This window comes from Diplotaxodon limnothrissa, linkage group LG10, assembly GCF_057381915.1.
Source record: "Diplotaxodon limnothrissa isolate DT_005_m linkage group LG10, D_limnothrissa_male_GT1.1, whole genome shotgun sequence".
NCBI lineage: Eukaryota > Metazoa > Chordata > Actinopteri > Cichliformes > Cichlidae > Diplotaxodon > Diplotaxodon limnothrissa.
Window position 1 is genome coordinate 30387026 of NC_140605.1, and position 13285 is coordinate 30400310.

Genomic DNA, 13285 nt, shown 5'->3' on the forward strand with positions numbered 1-13285 from the left:
GCGCGTTCCTCTGCGCCATATCCTTCTGGGTAACAAGAAAATTATGTCATTCACGTAGATTACTAATTGGCAGAGCTAACTCAAAATTTTGAGTCACTGTTCTCAAAATTTCGAGTTAATAAGTCGAAATTTCGAGAAAATAACTTGAAAGTTCAAGTTATGGATACTTTTTTTTGGGGGCGGAAGCAGGCTTCCATATGTTTGAATACAGTGAATTCACTGAAATGTCCAAGAAATTAGTTTGAGATGATGTGAACTTTGTGACATGGCTGGTGACAGCCATCAGAAGACGGACAGATTGTGGTCATAAAGACATGAACATGGTCGGCAACAATATTTAGAAAGGCTGTGCTGTTTAAAAGATGCTAGATTGGCACTAAAGGGTCCAAAGTGTGGCAAGAAAATATGCCCGAGAGCATTATGCCAACATCACCAGCCTGAACTGTTGATACAAGGCAGAACAGATCCATGGTTTCGTGTTGCCTATGCCAAATTCTGACCCTGCCATCTGAAAGTCGCAGATGGCAGGGTCTGAAAGTTGAGTTTTATCAGACCAGGAAATGCTTTTCTAATCGTCTGTTGTCCAATTTTGTTGAGTCTTGTGAATCGTAGCCTCAGTTTCCTGCTCTTAGCTGACAGGAGTGGCACCTGGTGTAGTTTTCTGCTGCTGTACCCCGGCTTCAAGGTTCAAAGCGTTGTGCATTCAGAGATGCTCTTTAGAATACCTCGGTTGTAACTACTAGCTATTTAAATTACTGTTGCATTCCTATCAGCTTGAAGCAGTCTCGCTATTCTCCTCTGAGCTTTGGTGAAAATGAAAGTATTGTCACCCAGAGAACTGCTGTTCACTGAATATTTTCTCTTTTTTAGACCATTCTCTGCAAACACCAGAGACGGTTGGGTGGAAAATCCCAACAGATAAACAGCCCTTAAATCACCTTTCTTCCCTTTTCTGATGCTCGGTTTGAACTTCAGCAGGTTATGTTGTGCATGTCTTCATGTCTAAATGCAGTAAGTTGATGATATTTACAAGTAAACTTAATATCACCAGACTGGATACATAAATAAGGAAAATGGTAAGAGCTAGGTGTTAGTCAGTAGCACATAATCCAGGCTCCTACTGAGCTACTGAATTAAGCTGTTGGTAATGGGAATACTCAAATGGTTTTGGTATTATATTCAGACCTTAAATAAGAGTGTGTACTATCTTGTTTTTTCCGATGAGTTAATATGTACCTAAAATACAGATTTTAAAATTGAGCACAGTCCTGTTGCCATGCCAGTTTAATTGGACTGCATGTGGACATGCTGACTTGTACAAGTGTGTTGGTATTTTGTTTGTTTTTGTAAGCTCTGAATTAGAAATGATCCAGGAAATTGTGTATACCACAAGACCAACAACACCAAACATCTGCAGCGAGGGTCATTTTTCAGCCAGCCTCCAATTAGGATGAATTTTTCAGTGAAATGGAAAAGACTTGGCATTGTTTACTTCAGCATCACTGTGGCATTTCTTCTTTTTTTTGTGGGGGATTTTTTATTTTTTTTAAATCACAGCTTAAAGTTGTTATAGGATTTGGGGATTTGTAGATAACTGTTAATTAGTGTTACATAACATACAAAAGAAGGTAGAAGAATTTCACTCGGCAGGAGTGAAACACCTTTTTAGATTAGCTTCTAATAAATTAACCACAATAAACCAGCAGTAGAGCAAAACTCTAACAACCCTAGAAATGCACTTGAGAAGTCGAGTTCGGTGACTCAAATTAGTAGAGGTGACACCGAGCACACCTTTCTCTCAAAGCAGCGTAAGTCTCAGACACAACTGCAGACCTTGATACAATTTAAAGAAGTGAAACCTCTGTAAAGCCGTAGAACTAGATGAAGAGTTGAAGTAAAGTTGGGAATTTTACTGTGAACTCTGGGAATTCCTTCCCCTTTGAGAATCTGCCGTTTTTGGCTCATCTGAGGTTGCGGCTTGATTTTAAACCTAACAGTAAAGCAGTTTAAAAATGCACAATGACTCTGCACTGTGTGATAACTCGTGTCTGTACCTGTTTGGGAGCAGCGAGTGTCTGGATTCCTGTTGCCTTGGCCACCATGGTGTGGCTGTTGCCGGGGCTGGGCTGCAGTGACAGGGTCAGGCCTGAAATGGCGTGAACACGCAGCTCTGTGATGGAAACCTTGTCATCTGTGACCGAGAATGCCGCCTCTCCTAATACTGCATCCACTGCCAGAGGAGACTCCACCTGCAGAGAAAAAGATGTGTTTTTATTGCATCCCCACATGACACAGGGACATCGTTTAAGTCCAGAATAGACAACAGCTTTATTGTCTCTCTGAAGCTCATAAAGCCCATGACAAGCCACTTTTGGATTAAAGTGCTTTGTGCTGTTGTTTGTTCCAGTGCATCTACTTTCTTCTGTGTCAATGCCTCGCTGTCTATCACAGTGAGAAAACAAACCTAAAAAAAAGGCACACTCGAGACAGAATCTATCATCAACCAGACACAAGGTACAATTCGAAGACGCAACCGCACGCTATCAAAGTCACTGTTAGCAGAAAACACTTCTGCCCATCTAAGTGTCATCAAATGAAATGCCAAAACCATTTAAAGATTCTGTCCTGCCTCTGCGGGTAATCCTGTGCTTTTGACGGTGCCTCTGCACCCAGTAGTTTAAGCACTTTTAAAATATCATCATTTCACTTTGCAATTGCAACCAGAGGTCACGAGGGACGGGAACAAAGTAAAGAGCCATTCAGTGAAGCAGTGGCCTTGTCCTTAGAGTCAGACGGGGAAATCTTTTCCTCTCAAGCATTTTATAACTCCAGCCAGAGTCAAAAGGCATGTGAAGCTAGACCTGAGATGAGTTTGGTGCTCCGACGAGCTTTTCCAATCACCATCAAGTGCAACCTTGAAACAGCAAGTCAGCTATGCCCATCGATACAAATGTCATGCTGCTAAAACAAAAGTCAAAGCTCAAAGTTTGGCTCATTTGTAGGTTAAAGTGAGACACACATTAAAAAATGTGTTACCACGCAACACTTTTTGGTTGTTGTTCTTTTTTAATGTGCAAAATTGTACCTTTCTTGCTAAAACCTGTCATTATTTTCCATTTTTATAACAGGATTATTTCATATTCACCAAATAAAATGCAAAAAAAAAAAAAATCTTTTTACAGAATTCACTGATTTATTAGGTGATAAAAGAACAATGACTGTAATTTGCTAACAGAACAAAGCAATAACTTTAAGACTTCATATTTAGATAAATGCCTATTTTTTTTAACATTTATAAACATTATAATCCCAGAAGGCTTCTAATAGAAAGACACTCTTGTTCGTAATCACAGGTAATCAGCTGGGGATATTTCAGGGTGATATCGCTTAATTAAAAATGCTGCCCTGTAGTGCACGACATTAATCTGGATTCAAATAAATCCATCAAATTATTATTATTTGATATAAATAAAATGGCTCTTCACTGTTTGGTCGCCTTTGGCTCACATCGAAGTGCTGCATAATTTGGAGCAATAATTTGTTATGTAATTTGTCATATGAAGGCTTGAGCCAAGTCATCAGAGGAAGCAGATGCATCTGCAGGTGTCTGGTTTTATTAATTTGGGTTCGATTCTTTATGAGCTCTGTTGAGCTTAAAAGGAAAACTCCCATAATAGAATTAAAAAGGTATTTGTTAGCTGTTCCAAACTATTATTGCTATTTATTATCTTAAATAAACGCTATTCACATTCCCCAACTTCATGTTATCACCTCCAATGACACCTTCACTTTTATTTTCTTAGTCAGGGCACTGTTACAACGTAGCAGGCCGGGCTAATTAGATGTGATGTCAAACTTTGCGTCGCCTTAATACAGTAATGATACAGTGTTCTTTGCTAATGTCCTTTTAACCTACGGAGGTTAATGGCTGGCATCAGTTACATGCTGCTCCGAGAGCTGCTCTGCGTTTGAATGTGCTTCCCATACACACACAGTTTTCCCTCTATGGCGCATTCATATCACAGTAAAGTATTATAAAGTTACTAAAGTACTGTTGAATATTTTATAAAGAAACGAAAGTAATCTTTCATACCGGTAAATGCATACGGGCTAAAAATACGAGGGGGGGAAAAATCTTCTACGCAGCTATTAAATTAAATTAATGCGCCAGAAAAGAGAGTTATGGTTTGCTGGGCACCCAGAAACATGCACACATGCAGCCACAAATACACCAATGTGCAGAACCCTAAGGCGTGATAGTAGATGGAGGAATTAAAAGAAAAGAAGAAGAAAAAACTTTTTTTTCTGGAGGAAAACTCAGTTGCATGATGGATCACTCTCTTTTTGGGAACAACAACAAAAACATTTGCATTTAGCTCGACTTGTCAAACTTTTCATTTCCACTTTTCATTTCTTCTTCCTTCGGTTTAAGAGGAGAGTAAATACAGGTGAAGGCCTGAAGTTGTTTGATGAATGCCGACAGAGCTGAAGGATGCGTCCTGAGCGAAAAGAAGTCACTTTCTGCGTAAAAACATGTCTAATCATAAATCCTGCTGAGGTCAGACAGAGTGCGACTCTGCCAGGGAAATCTGTTTACTTATAATTGATTTTCTGCTATTTCACGTTCCAGTCAGCTGTGGCTGATATTTTCAATGGCCAATTATAGTGACTAAAAAGAAACGCTAACACTGCTTAAAATCAATATTGGCAACTATGCTCCCAAAACCCCCCCACAATTCAAATAGATCACACTGTACATCGATTGTTTAAAATAAAGAATTGTAATGGCAAAAAAGGTAATCTCGTTCACGGTTATGATCCATGCTGGAAATGTATATTATGTAGCCATTTATTCCTCAGCTGTCATTTACTCAGCTTAAGAAAAATAAATCACTTGGAGCTATAAATCAGCTGCTGAAGCTTGGTATGAAGACTTGAACCTCCCACGGTTTAAGCTATTTTTGTTGCTTTATCTGGCACACATACACCCTGACAATCTCATAAACCCCTTTTTCTGCATTCTATACTGCCTACAGATTCTTTACCATCAATCTAATTGAGCTATCAAATCTTTTAACTTTTCAACTAAATCAAAAACACAGGAATATATATGAAATATGAAATAATAAAGGGAAAAAACCCACACTCAAACAGACAGGATCATAATTTTGCACATAAGTCACAATAAACAAAACAAAAAGTGAAATAAGATAAAATAAAATAAATGAAACCCCAAAGAATAAATATGAGCACAGAAAGAGCTGATTCATCGTTTTTCTTATGAGCATGTTTAAACTGTGGACATCTGCTCATGACTAGACTACTAGCACTTGTTCTTATGTATGATTACTGTCACAGTGCCCGCTGAGAATTCTTGCATATGTGATAATGAGATTTATGGAGCAGGCTCTTTGACTGGGGGCCAGAGAGGCACTGGTGAGAGCTGATTTATTGGTATAGTTAGTAACAGTGATCTACTCGAGGATGCATATCTAAGACACTGTCTATGGCACGATTACTCCTTTTTACTGTACATGAATCCTCCATTCTCCATCATTGCATTATGACACCGGTGCATAATCACCAGGAGGTAATGTACAGATCACAGATTTTTGGAAAATAAATAAATATGTCGGAGTGGATGGGAAAGACGGGGATTTCTGAAGCCCTTGAGCCAAACTTGGACTTGTGGATGGATGTTTTTCCGAAGGTAATGAGGATCCCATATATATCATTTATAGTCAACTTCGGACCGCAGGAACTTCTCCGTAGTTCTAGTAGCTGTGGGAGGTAGAATATTCCCTTTTCCTGCACTGCAGGGGCTTGGTACCATTACAACTCATTTATTAGGATATTTTTTTTAACCTTCTATTATAGAGCAGGCATTCTACCCCGAACCAAGACAATGAGAACTTTTGATTGGCTCAGATGTATTCAATTCAGTCTCATTTATATAAATTTGTAAGTGAAAAGCTAAACGATCAGCTAAATGACATCCTATGAGGAAGCTCTAGGTGATAGCTGTAAGGAAGATCTCCCTTTTGACAGGAAGAGACCTCTATCAGACACAGGCTAACTTTGGGGTGCAGGTGGTTGAAGGTTTAGGGGAAAGAGAAGGGAAAAGAAGAGCACAGAGACCACAAAACAACAAACAGGACAAAACACAAGCTGCATGAGAGTTAACGTTAATCTCGGGAAGTTAATAACATGCAGAAAGAAAGAAAAGAAAAGAAACAGCATCAGGTGTGGAAAGAGCGGGGTAAAGAAGTGCTCAGTGCATCATCTTAAGTCCCCAAGCAACCTGAGCCTACAGCAGCATAGCAAAGGCTTACGGGTCATCCTGATCCAGCCCTGACTATACTTTTAAACCTTTAGTAGAGTGGGTATAGGAAGCCTTGTAGCTGGAGAATTGAAGGCTCAACCTCTATTGTACTTTTAGAAAGTCTAGGAGCCACAAATAAGCCTGCGCTTCCACAGCCAGATGACGGCAACACCTGCAAATAACGTCCAGGCGTGTTCATCACTACATAACGAGCGACACACACGCCGTTCTTCTCGTTTCATTAGATTGTTTATATTCTTTGTCAAGTATTGTGTGTCAAAAACTTTCCCCATCTAGGGAAATTAGTTCAAGCTATAAAGGATGTGGTGGGTGGCAGACGCACGTTACTCACAGTATGTGTTTCTATATAAAAAATAAATAAAAGTATATTTAAGTTTAAGTAGGTTTACAGTCTTACCGCTGATCAAAAACATCATAAACCCAGAGATTTTAGTTCTCCAGCATCAAATACGCCCTGATTTGTATTCTGTTGACGTCTGTTGTGTTCAGTTACGGCACACGGAGAGGATTCTGCTCTTAACTTTATTATGTGCAAAAATGAAACGCACTTGTTGTTTGAGAGCGGTTTAGTCAACAACATCTAAGTGTTTGTATTTAGTTATGAATGAATTTTTATCGTCTGAAGCTGAAAATAGCTCAATTGCAGGAGAGGATGGTTTTTGGTACTCAAGTTAATTGAATCTGTCAGCTTTAAATCTATAAATAATTGGCATAAACACGAGCAGCAGATTCTTCCGTCTAGTCTTTTAAAAAATTATATTGCCAGAATCCCAAGTGTCCCAGGAAAAAGACGTCTGTAATGTGTCTCAAAATAATTATCCAGAATGTCAAATGAGAAAAACTGAGGACTTCTCTAGTCAGGTTTATTATTTATTCCAGGGACAATGATGCAATCTGGTGATTTCAAAATAATGAGGGTGAGAACAGCTGAGAACTTTTGGTACTTCTGGAGGAAAATGAAGCTTCTGCTTTTGACACATTAAAAATGAAAACCCAGGAGAAAGATTTGTCCCTGGCTGTTAGCCGTTTCTGATGTTTGTCATGTATTCCTGAGTGCATTTGCTTATCAAGTGCAGCAAACCGTCTCTCGTTCTCGTTCAGATTGGCTCATTTTCCTTTACCGCAGTTACTGATTTCCCATGTTTCCAACGCTGGCTGTGGAAAAGCCCCACAGAAGGCTCTGCTACATGTTACATTCGATGTGTGTGTAAACACAGAAAGAGCGCTGCTGATTGTGAAAACAAGGAGGGAAAAAAAGCTTGTTTACTGGTAGTGAAGTTCACTAGTTTGGTTTGTTGTCGTGATGACATTTTCTAATTATCACCAGAAGCACATCGAGGAGGCATGAATAGAAATCATGATCCCCCGCCAATCAACAGCTGAACGAGGGAACATGTAACACATTTTATTTTTTATGTATCAAATTTTATACAGAGTAGCAAAAAAGTCTTTACCCATTTGACATACTGGTAACATTTACATGTTTCAGATCATCAGATTTTAATATTAGACAAATGTAACCCGAGTTAATAGAAAATGCAGTTTTTAAAATGCTAATTTCATTTCTTAAGGAAAACAAGCTATTTAATATAAGAAAGTAACTGCCCTCTACACCTAATAACTGGTTGTGCCAACCTTGGCAGCAAGAACAGCAATGAAACATTTAAACTGCAATCACTCGTCTCTGCAGAATTTCTTTAATTCAGCCACATTGGAGGGTTTTGAAGAATGAACAGCCTGTTTGAGGTCACGCCAACACTTTTCAATCTGATTTAAGTCCAGACTTTGACTACGCTACTCTAAAACCTTCATTTTGTTTTGGTGAAACATTCAGAGCTGGACTTGTTTGTGTGTTTCGGATCATTGTCCTGCTCCATAATTCAAGTAAGCTTGAGCTTCAGGATATGAACTGATGGCTGGAAATTCTCATTCAGGATCTTTTGATAGAAAGCAGAATTCATGGTAATTAAGCCAAAAATCAGAATCAGTGTTTATTCTTCCAAAAAGTTCAGCTTTTGTCTTGTCAGTCTTTTTGGACAAATGTCAGTCAAGCCTTTCTATTTGTTCACCTGGAAACTCTTCCATGGATGCCAGAACCTTGATCGAGGAAAGATAGGATGTTTCAAAAAATTTGGTCAACCACAATTAATTCATAATTCAACGAAACGGGTAATTACCTGCCAGGAGGTTTGGATAGCTTTCTTTCTTCTTTGTTTCTCCCCCCCCTTTTTTTTTTTTACCTTATATGATGAAATCATCACTCCAAACTGTGGTTTTTCTTTCCTTGGATTATCTTTGACTAATATTAACATTTGTTCTACAGTTTAAAACATGTAAAGAAATCGGGAAGGGAGGAAATGCTTTTTCATGACCCTGTACATGTAGTTCTTGGTGACCATTGAAATAAACATTCATTTTTGCCATTCATTAACACTACAGTGAGACTATAGAACACAGTTTCAGGCCGACCGCCTATAAAATGACTGCGAGGGTGTGCAGCGAACTTGTGAGCTGGTCTTTGAAAAGGTTGCTTTGAAGACAGGAACCAGGTGTGGGAACACTGCACAATGCAACTTTGGTGCATCACGACAGCAATAAAATGGCAGTGAGATAGACTTTGTCTGCTATCAGTTTAAGGACTGACTAAGGTCGACTTACATGCAATCTGTTTGTGATCACAAATCTGTGACCATCTGCATACACTGAAAACTCACCTTAATTACTTACGGTGCTGTTGCGGCCCTATTTTTACTCCAGCATAAGCGAGCCATTGAAGGCTTAAAATAACTGCCTGATTTGTGGCAAGGACTTGGCAGCACTAAACTAAAAAAAAAAAATAAAAGCCAAAAATTGCAGCCTAAAAGGCACAGCAGTAACAACTTTAACCGTAATTTATTCAGTTGTTTTAACCTGATGATAGGATTAAAGGAAGAGTTGGGACTATGTTTACTGGTTTTAAAATTTTCCATAACTCAAGCGTGAGTTCCTGACTCCAGACTAAGATAACAGAACAACCAACCTCCCCCTAAACCCAAGGCTAAAAATATTTCCGATCTCCCAGTGATTTGTCAGAACACATTTGGCAGAATATGAACTGGATTCAGTGTGGCGATAACCTGAGTCGCTAGTGTAGCTCAGGGGTGGGTAAGATCTTTTTTTTTCCCTTCAGAAGGTCATACTGACTTAAAGTAAGTGAAGGGAACACAGTGGACCAGTGAATTGAAACATGACTCACACTGAGCTGAGCTGTGCTAAACTGGCAAACAATTTGCTTTACAATAGACAATCCGCAAGTCCTGAAGGCCTTCGATGATAACTTTGTTTAAAAATGTCGACTTTTTATGATCTGTAACAGGTTATAGTTGATGAGCCCCAAGACGTTAAACACCCTGTGTTGGAATCTTTTTAAATAGCGCTGTAGACCCACTGAGGTTGCTCGTGCACATATAAACTCAATATACACATAACTGTAAAGCTCCTTTTCCACCCCTCTCTGTAATAGTCGTGACTTTAAGCACCCACCATCAAGCCAAGGCAGGCAGCAATCATTTTAAATACTCTACATATGGTATGTCCTTGCCATTGTGATCAATTCTTTATATGCTTCCACAACAGAGTGAATATTTTATCCACAATTTGCATCTCCTGCCGTGGTTCATATAAAATCTAACCGATCAGGAACAAAAAAAAAAAAAGAGCCTGAGAAACTGCAGAAAATGCCAATCCTTTTCACCTCGAGAATACTTTCTCCCTTGCTGACAGTGGGCGATAATTATTGTATGAAAAGCCAGAACCTCCCACCAGAAAGTAAACAGAGCTATTTTGACTATATTTAACAAGCAGGGACAAGCATTGATTCATAGCTGCGCCGAGAAATGAATGATGATGTCTTTCATCTGCGTTTTTCTCTGCCATAGAGGACAGGTCAGCTGTGGTTATGCAGCTCATTCTGGCCCAGCTCCCAGCTGGATTTGTCATCGGTGCTGCAGGCAGGGGAAGTGAAGCAGGAAAGCAGTCACACTTTACATGTTCTTAAACTGGAAGCTGCTCTGTCGATCTGCGAGGCTTTACACTGTTTCGCTGATGCTTAGAGCAAACAGAAGATCAATGGTGAGCCCAAGCAGCAAAATGACGCTGACCAAAAAAAGCCCCCCCATACTAGTGCATATTACTTGCATCCCACCATCTTGTCCTTAATACACCTCTGCACTTTTCTCCTCAAATCGTGTGCTCAATAAATCATACTTTGGGATGTAGGATGCTACATAATATCCAGTGGGATATTTATTCATGCTAGGTGTAGTTTTTATGGGTATCCCAGTGTCAGCTGCAGCACAGACACATCTGAAAACAAGTCACCTTTCAGGCAATAAAGCATCCTCCCACCCCTCCAGAAAACTACACATCAGTCTGGAGAGAAAAGGGACCTTGAGAAAGGATTATCAATAGACTTTTTTTTTGTGAAGTGAAAGCTAAATCCTGTTTCATCAAAGGTTTCGATGCAGGGGTCTGCAAGGCAATTTAAACCTCCTGGACTTCCATTATCCCTTATTACCCCAGAAGAAACCCTCGCTGGCTGAAAGTCAGAGTTGCACTGTAGAAGTACGTCTGAATCATGCAGGCTGAGCTGCAGTAGGAGCATGCCGCTACCACTAATTGAGACACTATATGCACACAGTATGCATAAAAATAATTTCTGAGACTAGTGGGGAATCTTATCAAACAGAATGTGACATTATACTATGAACCCCGCATACTGAAAGCGCTTTACATTTTCTAAAAGTCAAACAGCTTTTCTTTTTTTTCCTCTCTTGCTGCCACTTGGGACCTCCAAAGAGTGAGGATGTAGTTTTATCTTTGTTTTTATAGAATATACAGAGAGCTCCAACCAGCTGGAAATTTACTGGTACTGTAAATAGAAAAAGTGAAAAAAAAAAAGTAGTATTATTTATTATTTTTCTGCAGCAAATAGATTTTCTATTTTGGAGAAGTAAACACTGCATAATTAATACACTTCAGCACATTCACAGTTCACCTCGAACCCAGTTGTTGTACCTAGCTGTTGTAGAACACATGCGAGGCGGCGATGGTTAAAAACATCACATAACTCGAATCACGAAAACTTCTGATGCGATTTAATATTCAGAGCGCGCAATAAGCTGAAGCCAGGTTTTTAGTTTTTGTGGACTCGCACAACAGGTCAATTTAGTCTGGCTGCACTCTGACTTCTCCCAGCTCTCGCCTTCATCTCGCAGACATGATGGGCATTTTTCGTTATGCCTTCCATCGGGGTAATTAACACCGACGAGCGGCGAGATGTTTTTCCCTCTTTATGCTTGTTTGCACAAAACATAAAGCGTTTCTCTTCCAAGAGGATGAACTGATGAAATACAAATGTAATACCTCTTCAAGCGCTGTGGAAAAAAGTTAAACACGACCTCTCTGCTTGCAACTTTCACTGTCATGTAAACTTTCGGGCAATTACACAGCTTCCCACACTCTCAGTAAGTGGGTACAACAGCTGCGGAATAAACCTCTGCTCCTCCTCGCCCTCCTCCTGCGAGGCAAGGGTTCCCTCGGCGGCTACAGAGCTTCGCAGCAGAGCGGTCTGCCCAGTGTCCCTGATAGTCACACAAGTAAAATTACCTTCTCGGGGGGCATCTTCAATTTTATTGGACGGATTAAAGCACACAGATAAGAGATGGGAGGGGGAAATGACACATGACAAATGTCCTAAGTCACAAGACGTTGCTCTTGTGCATCTCACGTCTCGGGATTGATGCTGGGACTAATAATACATTTCCGTATAATCACGCCCTCGTGTATGCATTTTCAGCAACGGGTTTGTAAGCAGGTTTGCTTTCATGTGATACGGGTGCCGATATTCCTGCATATTTCAGCAGTTCTTGAACCGTCGAACACTTTAATGCATGTTTGATCCTTTCCCCTGTGGAGCTCCGCTAAATTATTTACATCCGTCTACTTTTCACTAAAGATGTGATTGCATTTGAAGACTGTGATAAACACAGAAAGATGAATTAATTGTATAGATCTGTGCAACTCCAGCTGGATTCTTTGACAATGAATGCCACCATTTGCCCAGCAAATCCATTTAATTTGTCTGTGAAACTTTTCACATTGTTAAGGTGCGCTAATATTTATATATTTTAAATACTGATTAAAATTCCTGTAGATTAGACTCAATTTTATTTCTAGTTTGCCGTCTGTTGCCGGGTGATTGCGTGTTTGCACATATTAAATGAATAATGCGGATCTGAGGACGAACGCTGAATACTGTCCAAGTCTGGCTTTTGACTTTAGGAAGCAGCTATTGTTCAGTAATCCTCTGGATTAAACCCCCTCCCCAACGGCTCCCAACAGGTTTAGCGGATATTCATTGAAAGTCATCGTTTTGATTGTTGATCTCGGAACGTAAAGATAACATTTACACAAAAAACAGCATCTGTTACATTTATGGTTGAACCTCTTGAAGGGCAGGGTTTTTTTCCCTTTTCCCTGTCCTAGCAGAGACCTGTCAGATGTAACACAGAAGGGCTTAATTCATGAAATAATCAGCAACTGCCAGCACAAAAAGCCTGAAATCAAATGACTGTCTGAAATACTGCACTAAATGGTGAAGAGCTGTTTCCTCTCTTTATTCCTATTCATGAGCTGGTGAACAATTTGAATCAGCCTCATAAGGCTCAAAGATAATTTGAGCCTCTGACAGACTGAAAAATTCAGCAAGAGGACCATTGTTGAGATATATGCAGTTCATTTTCAGAAAGTCTTCTTAGTAAAACATGCTCTGATCTCTAAACTTCTTTGTAGTTTCAGTTTTGTAAGCCGTCGGTCTGTCTTACTGAACAGCTGGTGCCCAGACATCTAATCTCTGTTTCCTCCAAGTTGCTTTAACGTTGCACTTTTCCATTAAGTTGCCTT

The 13285-nt window shown here is 39.7% G+C and overlaps 1 protein-coding gene across 1 annotated transcript in view; it reads right to left on the minus strand.

The window, feature by feature from the left end:
• The window catches only part of tmem132e (transmembrane protein 132E), a 425465-nt gene that overhangs the window by 6028 nt on the left and 406152 nt on the right, over positions 1 to 13285 (minus strand). The window contains exon 8 of the mRNA XM_085364711.1: positions 2055 to 2249. Coding sequence (XP_085220837.1) covers positions 2055 to 2249 — 195 coding nt within the window. The remainder of the gene's footprint in view (positions 1 to 2054; positions 2250 to 13285) is intronic.